The 19,112-nt window shown below is 37.1% G+C and overlaps 1 protein-coding gene and 1 long non-coding RNA gene across 42 annotated transcripts in view; one reads left to right on the forward strand and one right to left on the reverse strand.

Annotated features, from left to right (window-relative positions):
• LOC141386203 (uncharacterized) overlaps window positions 1-19,112 on the forward strand; it is a 111,585-nt gene that overhangs the window by 70,212 nt on the left and 22,261 nt on the right. The window lies entirely within an intron of this gene.
• The window catches only part of inpp4ab (inositol polyphosphate-4-phosphatase type I Ab), a 141,893-nt gene that overhangs the window by 34,506 nt on the left and 88,275 nt on the right, over window positions 1-19,112 (reverse strand). For 22 of the 41 annotated variants that reach the window (XM_073953394.1, XM_073953384.1, XM_073953383.1 and 19 more), the window contains 7 exons: window positions 14,279-14,314; window positions 10,243-10,415; window positions 9,128-9,251; window positions 6,376-6,643; window positions 5,514-5,611; window positions 5,334-5,446; window positions 2,950-3,104 (listed from right to left, as the gene is read on the reverse strand). In XM_073953394.1, the coding sequence (XP_073809495.1) occupies window positions 2,950-3,104; window positions 5,334-5,446; window positions 5,514-5,611; window positions 6,376-6,643; window positions 9,128-9,251; window positions 10,243-10,415; window positions 14,279-14,314 (967 nt within the window). 41 annotated transcript variants of the gene reach the window in all.

A 19,112-nucleotide genomic window follows, 5' to 3' on the forward strand; every position in this document is an offset into this window, starting at 1 on the left:
GTGGAATTATAATTATGACTAGTCAAAATATAATTAGAGATATCTCTAAATATATTTATGGAGTCAGAACAAAGATTTAAATGCTAAAAGGCTTGCCATAGAGAGCGCTTCTCACTGAACAGAGCAGCAGCGATGACATAAGCGTGCCGAGGCCCGATATGGTCTGAGCGCGGGCCGTCGGGGGAGACGGGAGGGGGGACAAGCGTGCTTTGGCCCGGTTCGAGGCAACTGTACCTAGTGTGAGTACGGCCACACGGGCAACAGCTAATGGTGACTGTCCAGTGCCAAAGTGTAAGACCTCTTTTAGTCGATCTGTTTTAGCTTTAAAGGGAGACAAACTGTGGAATGATTTACCTGTTAGCCGAAAATCAGAAAGTAATATAAACATTTTTAATAGCGTTCTTTAAAAAATGATTAAAAGCAAATCAGCATTGTTTGCACAAATAGTCTACTGTTAGTTTGTTGGATCATGTCGCCTTTGCTTTTGCCTTCAGTCATTTTATGTAAAGAATTAAAATGTTGTGTATATGTATGTATTATTTTTCTATTTTGTCAAGCCTCCTGTGGACAGGTGTTGAGAATTAGCAAGTTTGCTAAAACGCTTAAATGCATTTGGATGTCCAGTGTAGTTGTGATGTCCATGTGAAAAACAAACAAACAAAGAAACAAAGAAACAAACAAACAAGTAAATAAATACATAAATAAATAAATAAATAAATAAATAAATAAATAAATAAACAAACAAACAAACAAACAAACAAACAAACAAACAAATTATAGCAGACACCGTAAAAAGCCCATTCCCAGCCATTGACCTTTTCTGACTTGTTTCGAGTGTCATAGAGTGACATAACGTTGTGGGACTGCTATACAGGAGTTAATATTAGGGTATAAAGACAGTAAAACATGAATGTGGTTATGAATGTATTAAATATATGTTTGTTTGTTGTAAAAATAACAACAAAAAAATACTACTGACAAAAAAAATACTACTTTGTGTATCTCATTATGTCCGTGTGCAGCCCTGCTACCATTGTGGCTGGTGTATTCTGGGAAATGTTCTTAGTACTTGGTTTCGAGAGTGGTCCTGAGAAATCTGTTTCAAGGGCCTACTAGCCCTTCTCCTTACCGTACATTCACACCAAAAGCGGCGAGAGCGTCAAAGTAGCCGGAAGTCATTCACTTTTAATGAGAGCTGGCAGCGATAAGTGGCGAGGAGCAACGCGGCACGTCTTCCCCGGTGTGGGCATCGAGGAGAGTTGAAATCAAGTTTACTTTATGGTAATGAGCAGTGACACGGTTCGTCTGCAAGCAATCAGAATGTAGAAGTCCACCGCTTGAGAAGAGTTCAGAGAACACAGACCTGTGAACTTTGGTTCTGACCACAGTTGGTCCCAAGGGTTTGATTATTGCGGTCGCTGGATTTTCAATTATTTACAATATTTTCTTACAGAAACATGCATTAAATAAGTTACTGGCAAGTTACTGATGTGCATTAATGTTATATATATTTACCTTTAAAAAAGCGTGAATCTCATGCGACAATACAAAACAGCATTGCTGCTTCAGGATATTTCAGACATATGGACACATTGCATAATTAAGTGGAGCAAAGCCACACCACATGCAACTTGATCTTCCATTGTTAAATGAATTTGATAAAAAGTGTGCAACATTTTCACGCTAGAAAGCATGTTTTATGCAGGAATTTAACTGATTTGCTGCAGCGGCCCCTTTAAATACGAGATCAATGTAGCAAATTTTGACGCTCTCGCCGCCAGAACTGAAGGCAGACAGCGTTGTCACCAGGACGGCCAGAGCGACCTTGGACACTCTCACCGCTTTCGGTGTGAACACACAGTTAGCCCTATACCTTCAAGCTAAAGAGAATTGGGCTAAAGGGTAGAATTGGGATTAGGTCTTTGACTTGCATGCTGTGGATCACCAAGCACCACAATTTTAGATGAAATTCTTGTTGAAATCTCCCATACACCCTAAAAAGTAGCTAGATTTGTTGCTATTCGCTTTTTCGAAAATTTGTTGCTAGAGGGGTCTGAAAAGTTGTTAAATATTTGGCAACACTGACTACCCTAGCAAGGATGGTTTTATTCAATCAAAATTAATATTAATATATTTTAAAATAACTTTTGTCTATTTTAACTCAATTTAAAAATGTTATCTTCTCCTCATGACGAAGGAACATTTAAGTAACTGAATCCATTAGAAAGCAACCTAATATATCAATTTATTACTCAAGAGACATTAATTATTATCAATAAGCAGAAAATGATCAGAAAATTAAATCCTAATCTATTTTGAACAGTAGTGCATCTACAAATGGACATTATCAAGATTAATAAATGCTAAAAAAGCATTTGGAACTATATTATAGCTAATACTATCACAAAGTTAATAATTGTAAACACTTTCAGATACTAAAACATCAACCAAACCTTTCTGTGCTCATCTTGCCTCTTTTATCAGTTTCCTCGAGACAGATAAACAGATTTCAGTATATATTTCACAACAAAGCTTTGCTTAAATCCGTTCTCAGATTGCACAGGAAACGAGAGGAGAGAATTACGGCACAAAACCTGACAGTTCAAACTCTTATTTATAAGCACAGAACATCTGGCAAGCAAAACAAAATCAGCGGATCCAAGTTTCAGCAGCTTCCTCACACTCTACAGGAGCCATTTATTTGCATTTGTGTCTCTAGTAGAGCGTGGAGAGAGGAGATGAAAGGATGAAGTATGAAGGAGCAAACGAAACCAGTAAACAAATGAGCAAACTTATAAGGCTGAATGAAGCACAGAGCAATAAAAACCTACTAAAACACCAAAAAGCAGCAAGCAATGAAGGATGATGCATTTAAATGAGAATGAAAAAAAGAGGCACATCCCCAAAGCGTGCAGTGCTTATAAACAGGCAGTTGTTGAGGTTTCTTACCTGCGCATGCAGTCGAGGGCCTGTGTGAAGACCTGCGGGGCCATGCCATGCTCGTGCTGCAGGATCAGACACTGCTCCAGGGTTACTGACATGGCAGTGCGGTCCTTGGCACTTTTGCAGCTGGTGAATCGCACTCCGTTCAGTCGTCGGCAAATCTGAGCATGTAGAGGCACAAATATTGATTTAAAACCAATTTTGTTCATGCTCCTATATGCCAATTCAGTTGTTACTGTGATGAATAATAATAATAATAATAATAATAAAAACAATAATAATATTTTTAAACCTGTATGTTGTTATTATGTGTGAACTAAGTAACCCAGTAATTCACTGTCTGCTGTGATTGTTTTTTCAGCTTACAGAATATGCTGCAAATTAAATGGGTGTACCATTTATACTGTAAAACATATCTGTTAATTAAGTTTCTGTATTTTGTGTTTCACAAGTGTTTTCTATTCATTTCAGGTTGTGAATTGCATTACGGAACCCTGATTCGTGCTCTGTTGAGTTTTGATCTTGAAAATTTAACTCTACAGTTGAACAAAGTGACTTTTATCGACATTTTAGTAGTTTAAAAGAATATAAGCTATGATAAATGATATATAGAGAAGTCTGTAAAATTACTGAAAATATATTGGCTGTTTATTCTTACAAGGTTTTTTATCGTAATGTACAACACCGACCTAGACAATATCACTTTAAGCAAATAAAATTGTTAACGGAAGTCCCTTTTTCAAATTTCAAGCTTGAAAGTTCGTAGGATGAAAGATCAAGGTCTCATAATGCAATTTAAATAAACAGGGAAAAATAAAAAAGGAATCACAACATACGGAAAACTGCTAATTTATGGATTTTTTTTTTTTACAGTGTATTTATTCCCTCGGTGATTGTACATATTAGGACAAGAAAACATGGCACTGATTTTACACAGTGGTGAAAAGCGTAGTAAATAATCATACTCAAGAAAAATTACCAGTACTTGCAGGGCTTGACATGAACTTTTTTGATCACCAGCTAGTAGATTTCCAACATTACTAGCCATTCGCCATTTTTACTAGTCACAATTTTGTTGTTGGGAATTTTATTCACAAGTTTGACTTTGACATGCTAAAATTACTTGATTTAGATTTTTTGTCATGTCCACATGCCTCCTCATTCATTTCGCTTTTTGTGTGTGTTGTGTATGAGCTTGCTTAATGTGTTTGAGTTAATGGGTTGTGTCACATTTTTATTTCACATGACTTTTCAGGGTTCAAAATTAAGGATTTACCAAATTTATCTCTGACCACACCAAATATAAAGAAATTATTATTTCTTAGCCAAAAATGTTAAATATTGTGTCAAAAAAGCAAAATAGAGCTGTATACGTGCACTTTTTATTCAACAAATCTTTTCTTTAAAAAAAAACTCACATTTAAAAAATAACTCTTGTCATGTATCTAAAATATGCACAGTAATCTGTCCTGGATAAAGGTCCCAGATCACCAGTTAACTACACATAAATGGGGAGCAATATTATATATATAAAAAAAAAAAATAATTAAACCATATTAACAAAAATAACTATAAACAAAAAAAGCAGGTAAAAAACATACAGTGTGTGATAATGAAAGCAGCAGGACTGTGGGTGCAAGATCCTCGCTATTTGTCCAGTCATTTTCAAAGAGAACGCACCAGTTGCCTTTCCTCTAAGCATGGTTGCTTTGCGCAAGTAAACGGGAGCGAGCACGCTTTTTAACAGTCACGTGCATCACATCACCTGTGTGCCGAGTGATCATCCTCCCATTCGATATTCACCTGCTTAGCTTTTCTTGTGCAAACACAATTCGTTTTCTCAGTCATGCTGCTTCTCTATTCTAAGATCTCATTTGCACGAATATTGGGCCATCCTTATTGTCGAAGCCTGTTTTTAAAAAAACTCTAATTTAAAAATGATTTTCAACCAGCCAAAGTGGCTAGTGGGAGTGTCTGCCTAACCCACCACAGATGAAATCAACGGGTGGGTGAAATTGGCTGGTGTTAATGTCAAGCCTTGATTACTTGCTAAAATTAAAAAGAAATGAAAAAAACGACTGAAATAAATGTGACGGATTTCTAAATCCCCTAAAATTCCTAAAATTTGGCTTTCGCTTCCAATTTTCATCATTAAAAGTATGCGTTTTCGCATTACTTGTAAATTTCTCTTTAAACCTTTTACTTTTATCTTTCTTTTTACCTAAACAGTTTTTTTACATGAACTACAGGTGGTTTAAAAAAAAAAAAAAAAAAAATTCTTTTAATTCTTTTAATCAAAGAGAACTGCTTAAACCCACTCTTTAATTATCCCCATTAAGCATTTAATCGTTTCACCCTTTATTATCTCAAAATAAGCAAAGAACAGTTACCTCAGCAGCCTGCCACAAGATGTCAACATTTTTATTTTTCCTAGCGTGAACATTTTGACCCAGAAACCGCAACAGCTCTGGGAGACAAGTCTGACTACGAGAGTGAGGAAGACCTGAAAGAGACAGAAAATTAAAACCTGACTTGTGTAACTCAAATAATGCAAAACTTTCCTGACTTACAGTCGTCCGGTAAAACCTCCTTGAACTGCTGGTAGTAAGAATTTAGTCTTGCCAGACTTTCCACATTGATGAGCTCCTGAAGTGATGTGTCTCCAAACCTACAAGACATTTCCAGATATAGTCAATCTGTGTAAACTGGAGATCCATGTTAGAGGAAAAATATGCGATATTGTTGTTAAGTAATAATGATATGTCTTGTAATATAACATTTTGCTAGAGAAATGCTATTGCAGTGTTCAGATGCAAAAACCTCTAAATGTCATTTAAAATCTTCTTCTTAAGTGAACATTTGTCTCGGGCTCTTGTGTGTAGGTTCAGTAATTTCACTTATAAGGCGATGAATAGGTTCTTTTCTTTGCCTTTAAAGTGAAATTACTGAACATAAACATAAGAGGTTAAGAAAAATGCTCATTTGAAATGAAATGCATTCTAACTGCATTTAGATGATTTGGCATCTGAACTCTTCTCTTATTATTAGCAGTATTGTTAATTACTAATGTAATCATCATACCAAAATAATCAGTAATGTTTTTAAATCTAATTATATATATATATATAGATATATATATATATATAAAAAATGTTGTGAATGGGTAAGCATTTAGAATTTAAAGGGCAGCTATTTTACCAGTCCCCATCTGACTGGTCAAATCAAACCTATACGCATACTGTATTTACTATTATCGCAATACTGACCGTTTTTCAATTTTATTGTGCGGCCCTAATGTAAACCAAAAATGAAGAACACAATCGTAAACCAAACAGAAAACGAGATCAGATAATACAAACAATTATGAAATAATGTTATTTGCTGATGTTATGCAAGCACTCCTGAGGGCTGTTTTACATAATCAAGACTCACTTCTCGGCGAGCGTTTGCTGCTCGTTGATGCCCACGTTAAACAGCACCGGCTGTACCCGCAGCAGCATGCCGTTCTGGATCTCCCTTGGCAATGCATCAAACATGCTTCCTGGGAGAGGGATGCGAACGTTGAACCCATCCCGATTCCCGGTGATCACCGGCAGCATGTCGGGGGACGAGGTAGAGATGGCCTGAGTCACCTTGAAGGTCACGTTTCGAAGGTCCATTATTCCTATGCTCATGTCCTCTAACATGGCTAACTCCTCTCCTGTGATGCATACAGAAAACATACCAGAACTCAATGAATGAACCGTAAAACGACAGAACATTAAAAATAATGAATTAGAATTACAGTTTTGCTTTCCTGTGAATATTTCCTAAATGATGTTTAACAGAGCAAGGGATTTGTCCCAGTATTTCCTATAATATTTCTTCTTCTTGAGAAAGTCTTATTTATTTTATTTTGGCTAAAATAAAAGCAGTTTTAAATTTTTTTAATGAAATTTTAAGTCAATATTATTAGAGTCCTTAAGCAATACTGTCTATAGAACAAACTATTGTTATACAATGATTTGCCTAATTATCCTAACTTGCCAAATGAACCTAATTCACCCTTGAAATGTCACTTTAGGCCAGGGGTCTCAAACTCAAATAAGCGGGGGCTATTTTAGTGACTGACAATTCATAGGAGGGCCGTTTTAACATTCAAGTACAACAAAAAAAGCAGAAACCTGACATCCTTGATGCATCTTAGGACAACAGACATGACATTTATATTTTAAGCATTACCAATGATAATGCAAATCAGCACGTTTATCGTGTCACACATCAGCTGCTGAAATATATCTGTGGTTGTTGTGTGTATGGTAAAGCATTACACACACTCAGTCATTCTTCCATGGAGTAAATGCAGTCAAAACTCCAGCTTATTGTTTCTTGTTGTACATATTGAAGAGGGAGTTTAATTTGCTATGAAAAAAAACAAAAAAATAATAGACATAATACTTATTATTCTGTCCCAACTAATTGTATTGTCCCAATAGCGTAAGAACAGCAGAAAGCAGTTTGGGTAACTTAAGTGACTTTGCAGGCAATTGTTCTTCTCAATATCTCTCTTTTCTTTTCTTTTTTTTGTAAAACTACAACAAGGGGAAAAGTGTGTACATATTCACAATTATTTTAACAGGTTCAATTCAACCAGCAGTACAATTTTATTAATGTACATAGTTTTTGTGCAAATCTTAATAAGTATATGAGGAATATCTATTAAATAAGACAATGTGAATCGGATATTAGCAAAATTATCATATTTGTTACACCATTAAGCCATTAAGAAGTGTTTGTACAACAAAATACACAACCCGGGCTCACTGTGGAAATGTAGCCCCGTGGACGTTTCTGCGGACCGCGAGACACGTCCAGGGAGATACGTATTCGAGAGGTTTTTGTTTTCGCGGATCCGCGAGAGGCCGCTGTGCGGGCTTTTTCGCGTCTCAGGCGCCTCTCGGGAACTCGCGCCGTTCGCGCCCGCGCTGTTCTCGCGCGAAAAGCCTCCGGGTCGGCCACCCTCCTCTTCCTCCTCCTCCTCCTCCTTCCCGAAACCCAAGCGACGGTTTGCAAAAGCCGTCCAAAAAAAAAAAAAAAAAGCAAAAGCCCTCGTCTTCGATTTCGACCACGTTTTCGGATCCCGCCGCGTTCTCAACCTTATTTTTCGGATTCTGTTTTTCATCTTACCTGATTTCTGGAACCGCTGTTCCCCGGACTCGATCCCGGTCGTCGTGCCCGCGGCCGGCTCCTCCTCCTCCGGGGCTTCCGCTCCGCCGACGCAACGCTGTGAGCTAAGCGGACAAACTGGTTGCATCAGGAAAGCCCTCCACTCGGAGGCGAGCTGTCGGCCGGCGAGCGCGAAGAGGAGGAGCGGAGCGGCGCCACACCACCCCGCGGCGTTCGCTCGAAAAAAACTAAACGCGGCCGTACATACCTCCGGCCACGTTAATCGTGGTCTCCAGAAACGTCCGCGGGGCTATGTTTCCAGAATGAGCTTGGGTTAAAAATACAAGTGGTATAAATCTGATTATAATCAAACAACCCTTGAATATTTACAAACTTAAAGCTTTAGTATAAACAGAGCCTTTACGGGCATATATTTTAACGTTTAAATCAGCCCCAGAATAAAAACGCATGTGTGTTACTCTGAACACTGAGAGAAAATGAAAGTAAAACTAATCTGAATGCATTACTTTAAATGTCGACTAGTTGGAGGGTCAAAACCACAAGCGGATAGATGTGACTGCAAAATAATGATCGAGGTTCTAAAATATATGTTTTGGTGGGGCGAATGTCGTTATGTTTTTGACATCAGTTGCCAGCCAGAGGGAGGAGGAGGGTGGACCGTAAATGGCAGTTTGAGACCCCTGCTTTAAGCTGAATATTGGTTTCTTGAAAAAATATCTAGTAAAGTATTAGAAATTAGTTATTAAAACCATTATGTTTAGAAATTTGTTAAAACAGAAAATAGGGAAATATATATATATATATATATATATATATATATATATATATATATATATATATATATATATATATATATATATATATATATATATATATATATATATATATCAAGGGGGTAATATTTCTGACTTCAACTGTATGTCCTACATATATGTTTTTAATAACATAAGTGGTTTAATTTAGTAAATACTGCATATTCAGGAGCAAAGAATGAGCATATTTGTGAGAGTAGGTTTACCGTAGGTACTCAATAGACACTCAAACTGAGCGAGCAGGCCGATGGTGTAAAGCTGTCTTAGAAAACCATCATCACGGAGACAGTTTCTCAGCTTGATAATGAAGCCACAAATTAGCGCTGTGAGCTTAAAAGACACAAAAAGATAAGAAACAGAATACACGTTAGAATTAAATGAAAATTGGTTTGGATAGTTCACCCAAAACATTTATAATTACATATTCAATATGTCATTCTAATTCTGTATGAATTGTCATTGCATGGAAAAAACCTGTGCATTTAAAAACTCTACATAAGTGGACAACCTAATAGATTACATATACTATATAGATTGCATATACTAGTGGATAACAATAGAAATAACAATAATCCACCCAAGACATTGACTATTTTTGCTTTTAACACAATTTATGTTTATCATTATTGACTAACAGAACATTTTTATCTCTGGTTAAGTTGACATGCAAATGTATATTCACTTAGAAAGCTTAAAAGCATATGTCCAAAGCTGCTTTAAACACTTACTGTATGAGTTTTAACAGGAAAAATGATGACAGATAAGCAAAGGATAATGGATTGCCTCGGCAAAGTGGATTTTAAATCCTTTAATGCACGGCGGCAAGCTGTTGATTATACCTCTTATTCCATGGTCATCTGCTTGTTGTAAATAAGTTAAAACTAGTTTTGCTCTTTGAAGCGCAATATTTGACCAATTATATCAGTTATGACATTTTAGATCTCCTAGTCCCACACTGAATCAGTCATCGGCAGACAGGCAGTGTGTATGGCATATCTAACAGCTCTTAGTAACGTGCTAGCTACCTCATCGTATATATTTTAAGCATATTTGCTAGTTGATTGATCCCCATTGGCTCAGGATTACACAGATGAATGAAGGCAACTGCCACTGAGTTACTATGATTACTACTAATGTTTCAGTATAGCATGTTTATTTTGAACTGTAACGACAAATGACTGGAACTGTGCATTAAACAGTTTTCTTCCAGCCAATAAGAAACAAGATTTTCAAAAGACTATGGAATAATTGAGGTTATTTTTGGGTGAACCATCACTAAGACTATGGTGGTGTTTATTAATGTGTGTGATTAAGAACTAACTGTTTGGCAGAAAACCACGTCTCTGCGGTACTGCAGACTGAGGTCCATTGCGATGGTAGGTGCGCTGTCTTGCATGAGCAAGAAAACCATTGACTTCTTGGCTTTGTCACTCATCATGGCCACACACTCCGTTAGGGTCGTCAGGAGGGGATACAAGGCCTCGCTCCATTCACCTGATGCACACAATCATTTCAAATTAATTTCAAACTCCATATATTCATGCTTATCAAAACATATATTTAAATTCTCATGTTTCATTTTAAAGTTGTGTGTTATTAACAAAAACAATATTTATCATACTCCTGTTTTAAATGAAAGTTGAAAGAATTCTGACTTTTCATTGAAAGTCTATATTACAGAGCTTTAAAATGTTCATAAATGGTAATGTAATCAATATGAATTAACTGGTTATATGGCCTCCTTTTACAGAGTTATTATGAACTTATTGAAGCATCCCAACAAGCATTTTTGTGTTTAAAGACATCTAAAAAGGTCCAAACATGGATATCTTGGCTACAACACAGCTAAATAAGTAAAAATCCAATACACATAACAACAGCCTAAACAAATAGACTAGTCATCAAAACAAATAGATACTATAGAGAGGCTAGGCCCAATCCCAATTCTACCCCTTAGCCCTTCCCCTTCCCCCTACCCTTCGTTTTGCACGTGCCCATGAAGGGGTAGTAGTGTCCCAATTCTCTTTAGCTTGAAGGCGAAGGGCTACGGGCAAGGGGTATACACCCCTGCAAACGAAGATTTTTCAGAACCAAACTCGAAACCAAGGGCTAAGAAAATTTTCCCAGAATACACTAGCCACAGCTGCACCCGAAAGTAAGGAGATCCACACATTAGTATTTTTTGTCATTATTAAGAATTCTTTACAACAAACAAACATGTTTTAATATATTCATAACCACGATCGTGTTTTACCATTATGCTTTTTAAAAAAACGCTAAAATAAAAAACATTAAATTTTGTGATCTATAATCCCTAATAATAACTCCTGTATATCAGTCCCACAACATTCTGACACTCGATGACACTCGAATGTTGTTTTTGGTGTGTTCACATAAATGAATATGGCCACTGTGTAAACGCACAGCACAGTTACGATCTTATTGCCACATTAGATCGTTATGATGACATAATATGCCTTCGGTGATCTCCTGAAGATAAATACCAAAAAATAACACAACTGGAATCACAACAGTAGTCGCGATCGTCTGATCTCATATAAAGCAAGAGATGGCGATGACATCTGATGACGTGTGCAGATGCTATTGTGCTGTCCCAATTCTTAGGGGTAAAATTTGAAGCCCTTCCCCTTAACCCTCGATTGTAAGGGCTGTTTAGGTGCAAGTGACAAACTGCTAGCTTTGGATGTTTATATCAGTTTTATATTTTTTAAAAGTGAATTTTGTCACTGTTTTGGAGCACACTTATAGATATCCATAAAACTAACAGAATGAGACTAACATCTAAAACACTTTATTTAAATTTCACGGGACCTTTACAGTTCATCTGAAATCACAATTTGCAATGTTTATTTTGCCAGCTTATATTGTAATTTTAAGGTAAATAATTTATCTGTTCATAAGGTGAATAAGTTAATCCACTGAAACAAATGTTTTTTTTTTTTTGGTATTCTTTCATACAAATCTGGCAATTTGCTTCCTAATTCGGAGTGGCGATCTGTTGACGTCAACCTGAGGACTTCCATAGCAACTATATATCATTATTTTCAGCCATGCCCATCTTACTTGTATTTTGTATGAGGGAATGCTGCGCAAAAGAAAGCCCCTCCCCTACTTAATATTCTGTTTCAGTTGGAAGTACATCAATACTGAAATAAAAGTCTCAGCAACTTCCAGTTCATGCAGACTTTAACTTGTATATATCATTTGGTTTTCTATTAGATTTTCAAATTTAGCCAAGTTTTAACCAAGCTGCAAACTCCCGCTCTCCCTTGGGAAACCAGCTTGGAAGTAACCTAAACTGCAATTCATCGACTGGCCACTGGAAGTTGGTTCCAGAAGTGAGCAAATCCTCTTAGACTGCATGCTAAAATACCCAAATGTACAGCAGAAAAAAGGTGTTTACAGCCTGGTACAAAAATGGTTTTGGTGTATATACGGTACATCTTGAACCTGGACCTCTATTAGATGTCCTTTAGACACACAATAAATGCTTGCTGGTAAATGGCGATGAAAAATTTGGTACAATTGCATTTCAATAGAGTGCCCAAAATTTCATACAGGTTTTATTCAAAATATCTTCACCTCTGTTTCTAAGACCAATCAAAGTCTTATGTAATTGGAATGACATTAATGGCCCGTTTCCACTGAGTGGTACGGTATGTTTCAGTACGCTTTTATGGCAGTTTTGTTGTCAAAAAGTACCAAAAAGCAAACTGTATCGTACCACTTTTGTGAAGGGTACATAGCACAAACAAAAGGGTACCAAAAGGCAGAGCCAGACGTGGAGCTGAAGGCTATTGGTTTACAGAGATATGTCACTCGCTCGTGCAAAAAAACAGAATGAAAACAAATAACCGCCATGTTTTAAATATACAGACATTACATTGTAATAATATATACATAAAATAACAAGCCATGGTCAACCCGAGCTCAAACAAACCTTGTCATTGTCTTGATGAACAGCCACAAAACCAAGAAGAAAAACAGAATCTGCTCTGTGCCCAGAAGTTTTTTACAAGATTGTCTGAAGCACGATTGGCTTTTTCACTTGCACTCGCCATGTGTCTATATTTGAAATAACGAACTTGAGCTGATGATAATAATATGGGCATGATTATTGAAGTGCTTTTGACATCCCATCCTTTCAGAAACAGACAAACGTGAGGCTGACGTGTGAAAAATCAAACGAGAAGCCCAACAAAACAAAAGAGCAAATGATTCATTCAGCAACCTAAAATATGAACAAACTGCCATGTCTAACTATTATCATCTCATTTTGTGAATTCGACTGTTATGAACTGGGGATGATGGAATTACTCTCTAACAGAGGTTACATGTGCTAGTGGAGATTAAAGATACAGATGAGAGGTTTGCACGGACTGTGAGCTATATGTTGTGTGTTTCTTTTGAACCCACATAAAGACTAAATGTATGCGGTGTGTAGTTTTTCCGTAAGTGGTAACATATCGGAGACTGTAAGAGGCTGTATTTTTATGTACCTATTATTTATTTTATATAACCGTAGACGTTTCAGTAGGCTATTTCGCAATATAATTGATCTGCAGTTATAATCAAATTCTGTTTATCGAAAAGTTAGTAATGATATGTTAGTTCTCATATGATATGTCAACGACCTATACAGCTTTACTTTGACATTTTCTCGAGCGAAAATGACGTTGACTGAAAATTTCTGTTGTACACCACACCCACCAAGAGTACCATTGGTACCCTCTTAGCATTTGAAACGCAAGACTGATAAAGGTGACCTGTACCGTACAGTACCACTCAATGGAAACGGGCCATTACTTGAATTACAGAGGACCAATTTTTCATCTTTGGGTAATCAGGCAATGTACATTCTAGAGTAACTAAACACTGACAAAAGGTATGAAAAAAACCATATGACCAGTTATACCTGAATCATATATCAGTCATCGTCATAACAAGGCAACATATTATAGTCTGGGTAGATTCGATGGTAGGCAAACAACTGAAATGTTTCATTTTTAACTTTACCAAACATGTGTATGCGGTAGCCATTTTAAGTCTGCAAGACCTCAAATTCACATAAAGTGTTCCACTTGGGGCAGGGCCATATGTTTAAAAACATCTATCAATATCTTGAATAAATATATCCCAACCAGCTTCCCAAAAATATCACATCAGCAGAATGCAACTCTGTATCACTCAGGGACTTTAAAGTAAATATTGACAGATTTCAAAACAGTAGCAATGACAGTTTGACACCATTAAACAAGTATGAAAGACAACATATGAGAAGTGAACACCTCTTTAGCATTAGCGCATAAGCTTAAGGGAGGGGGAGGCGCTCTTACCTGGGTAACTCTCCTCTCCACTGCTGCTGCTGCCATCTAGGGGGATGGAGGTGCAACATGCAACAGTTAACTTAGCGAGTGCACAGCACACACAGCTAAACACACACTATGAAGCTGCGTTTCCACTGCACACAACAAATGACAAGCAGCAGAAGTCAAGAGAGTACTGCGGGAGCTGCGTAGAGTTCCTATCATGTCAGTATGCAGAAAATTCGGATCCAATTTGCGTTAAAATATTTGTTGTTTAGATGTAAGCAACTGCTCGAGTGGATGCGATGTGTTCTAGTGTTGTCCAATCAGGTCTCTGTGCTTGAGGGAATTGTTTAGTTTTTGTTCATTTTTATCAGAAAATCTAACTTCTTTAAAAAAAAATAAACTTGTTTTTAGTCATAAATGAATACAAATTAGTAATGCTCTCTCCATGTTCCCTTCAAAATTGTTGCAAGTATTATTATTATATTATATATTATATTGCATTCACTCATTAATTCATTCCACCATGGCGAACGCACGGAAAATAGCAGCTCTAGGTTCATTGTGCTGGACAAGCGTATACACACAAATCAGTGTGGATAAAACACTACTTGGCTCATATGTAGACGATGAATTCTGTGAATCATCAAAGCCATCAAATGAATGTTAATATATAATGTATATAATAAAACGAAGCTAAATGAGCTTTTTTATGTCTTTCAATTGTCTTTTTTTCGAGACCGCAAGAATGAGCTGCTATGACTACACGAATGACCATAATGAAAATACTGCATGTCTGCCACTAGGGGCGAGTTCTGACAGTAGTGTCTGAATGTCATGTGCAGTGGAAATGCAGCTTGAGACTATATACACAAGCATATTTAGCAACTAATTGTTTTGCACTTACAATGGGGGAAATAAGTATTGAACACGTCATGTTTGTTCCTGAGATTAATATTTCTAAAGGAGTTGTTGATATGGAATTTTAGGAAAAACACAAATAATACAAACATAAAAACAAAACAAAAAATTTGTTATGTGTAATAACAATGGCACAAGAAGAAACGAAACGGTTACTACATAACCCTCGTTCCTTGAGGGGGGGAACGGAAATGCTATGTGGAAAACTTCCACTTTGGGGATTTCGTCAGAAACCAATCATCTGAAAGAGTAATAAAACGGGCCAATGAAATGCCAATGAGTTGGCGGCGTCAGCATGCAAAGCTGGCAGCAATTACAATCATCTGTTGTATAAAGATGCCAGCCGTGCATCGCAAAGACATGTTTTCTAGCTGAAGAGCCAAGCTACAGCTGCCAGCTAAGGGCAACCCATGTGGCGAAAAAAACATAGCATTTCTATTCCCCTGCTCGAAAAATTAGGGTTACATAGTAACCGTTTCATTCCCCATCAGAAGGGGAACTTCAATGCTATGTGGAAAACTTCCACTATGGGCAAATGTATGGAAAATGCCACAGCGATTGAACCTTACCACACCCCTGCTGAGAGGTTTGCCAGGTTCCCAGCGTGAACGCACTATCATCACCGGAGACGCAGCCCTCCAACGTGCCCCCTGACCCTAACTTACCTTATTTACCTGTGAAGCGCTCAAAGGCTTATCTATATTTTTTGGGGAGTCATAAAAAATACACCTAGTTAAATTCTAGAATTTCTAAAACCTGACAGTGCGCTGGGAAACTGTCCGGATAGGAAGAACCAGCGGAGGCCACCTGCTGACCAATGGGGTGACCTGGTGGCATGAAAACATATGAACTAACCCTGACAAGAGGGAGTACACATAAATCACGCTATTTCTGCGTAAACAGACTCAAAACAAAAAAATTATCATGTCTTTTGACTGCTTTCTTTAATAATAAAATTACACAATATATGTGCTTTTACTTTCAGTACTTGAGTAGTCAATTTTGAAACATACTACTTGTAATACTTCAGTACAAAAAATGTTGAATACTTTAGTACTTCCACTTAAGTATGGTGCTTAAAGAGCACTTCAACTTCTATTCAAGTCACTTTTTGATAGAGCACTTGTACGTTTACTTAAGTCTGGGTAACAATTAAACATCAGAATTATTATAAGTAGAGTAGAATTATTTATAGAAACCAATAGACCTACACATAATATTATTATTGTTGGTTTACCATATGTTTGAGAAAAAAAAATAGCCGACTCATATTAATCTTTATTTTACATCTGCAGAATCGTGAGAAAACCTTCTCGTGAGAAAATCTTTATTTTAGGCAAAAAAAAAAAAAAAAAAAAGACACGATTCTAATTTTAGCAAGTATCGTGCAGCTCTAGTGGTACGTCATTATCACGCTCCACAAGAGGAAGCTCCTGATAGGTTAACGTAGCGTGAAAGTCTGCTGAAGTTCAGGTTTTCGAACTCGAGCGACTCACGTGAAACAAGCAAAACGCGCATTAATCGCACAAAACGCTCAACTCACGCCACTTCATTTGCGCAAATCGCATCAATCGCACCTCCTCATTCGCGCGTATCATGCCGCAGGATGTCTATACGCCCCCTTGCATTGACATGTAAATCACTTGCACTTGACGCTTCTTCTGCGTCTGGTGTAAAAGCAGCATTAGCGAGAAAGGTGCAGCAAGCTTGTTACAACACTAAACTGAATTTCCTCATTCACAAAAGTTCACCAGCACACGTGAGGAAATCCGCTCCACTACAAGACTATAAAATCTTATGAATGTATTAAGTGTCGCTGCAGCTCTACAGGTTCCTACATGTCACACACTGCGGAACCGGGAGAAACAGCCTGTTCAAACACCGGCAGCTTTCTCATTCTCTCTCTCCGCTCGAAGGAGGTTTGGAGGAACCCAAAGACTCTCTCAGTAGCATAAAGGCTCTGAAAGCGAAAGGTGTCTTTGCGATGCCTGGCTGGCATCTTTATACAACAGATGATCGTAATTGCTGCCAGCTGTGCACTCTGATGCTGCCAAGTCATTGGCATTTCATTGGTCTGTTTTATTACTCTTTCAGATGATTAGCTTCTGACAAAATCCCCATAGTGGACGTTTTCCACATAGCACTGAAGTTCCTGCTGGGAAACTTTTGAAATTTATTTAATACTTTACAGAAAAGACGTTTTTTTTTTGGTGATGACAGGTTAAAAACGCCTCTCATATGGAGTAAGTAACATGAATTGCTCAGGTGTGATTTTTTCAGACTTCAACAGTGTGTCAAAATCTTGATGGTTCTGTGTGATCTTCAATTTTCTATTTTCTATTGGATACATGTCAGGTGTTTGGCTGGGCCATTCCACAGCTTGATTTTATTTCTCTAAAACCATTTGAGAGTTTTCTTGGCTGTGTTTTGGATCATTGCTGAAATGTCCACCCTGGTTTCATCTTCATCATCCCGGTAATGTTGATGTTGGACTGAAGCAGCTAATATTACTGTAATTTACAATGACGAAGGCAGACAGTTGCTGAATAACTACTGAGAGATTTCAGCTGCTGTCTGGACTTTCACTGCCTTTCTACACCTCCCTTTCTTCATGTGTTCAATACTTTTTCCCTATGTCGTTTCATTTTACTACACATTGTAAACGAATTAGTTTTGTTTTCTTTGCATATATGGATTTTTTTGGTTGGTACCAAAACTCTGTGAAAATTTCAAGTCTGAGAAAAATGGTGACATGTTCAATATTTATTTCCCCCACTGTATATTAAAATCGAAATGTTGCAAAAGTCTGTCTAGAAATAGATGTAATAAAGCAATTTTAACATCTGCCTGGCGAGCTAATGATATCATAGTCTTTATATAATGTAAAGGACCACTCTAAATTGCAGCATGCTGGCGCTGCCAAGTGACTAACTGGCAGAGACAGTCAGCACCAGACAGAGAGCCTGTGAGCGTGTTAGTCAGCCAGCCAATCAAATGAGAGCACCCGGTCACATGCGCACAGTAGGCAAATATGCTGGGTCAAACAACAGAATGTTCCAGAAACATGTTCCAGAGACATGGCACATCAACAGAGAGTCACACCGAGTCAACACACACTCAATAATATAAACTGTTGCACAGAACCCACTTGGATGTCAGTTTTTTTTTCTTCCGTAGATTTATACGATTGGTTTTGGCACATATAAAACAGATAAATAAACATATACAAATTATGTTTAAAGACACAAGACAACATGCACATGATGTGACAAAAATATGTACAGTTGAAGTCAAAATTATCAGCCCTCCAGTGAATTTATTATATTTTTTTCAAATATTTCCCAAATGATATTTTACCCTTTGGGGGTCTGAGGTGATGTGACATACCCTGACATTTATGCTTATTTCAGCTACTTATTACATATGATTGGCCAACATGTATTTCTTTTTTATTCAGCACAAGCTCTGCTACATTAATATGTGAGAAATATAGATATACATGCTTGTGTTTTTAGAAAAAAAAATTATGCGTGGTTAGTAGGTTTTGGAGAACAAAATGTAGCTGAAATAAGGTCCAAAAAAACACACTGAATGGGGCTAATAAGACTTTTGAATAACCAGTCTTGTAGGCTAGAATATGTAATTAATCTGTTCTCCTTTTTTCAAAGAAATCATTACAATGATTTACATCTTGTATTTTGGGTCAGCATACTGTATGCGTTGAAGTGACAATGGTCATGAATAATTCACACCTAGAGAGGCAAAAGACACTCCCCCACTGGCTAATATTCACCCATTAAGAGCATTGTAAAGCAATGTCTAATGCATTAATGGTAAGGAATTTTTCACAGTATTCTGTATAATATTTTTTCTTCTGGAGAGAGTCTTATTTATTTTATTAGAAATAAGAATAAAAGCAGTTTTTATTTTAACTATTTTA

Source organism: Danio rerio, chromosome 6 (assembly GCF_049306965.1).
Source record: "Danio rerio strain Tuebingen ecotype United States chromosome 6, GRCz12tu, whole genome shotgun sequence".
NCBI classification, from domain to species: Eukaryota; Metazoa; Chordata; class Actinopteri; order Cypriniformes; family Danionidae; genus Danio; species Danio rerio.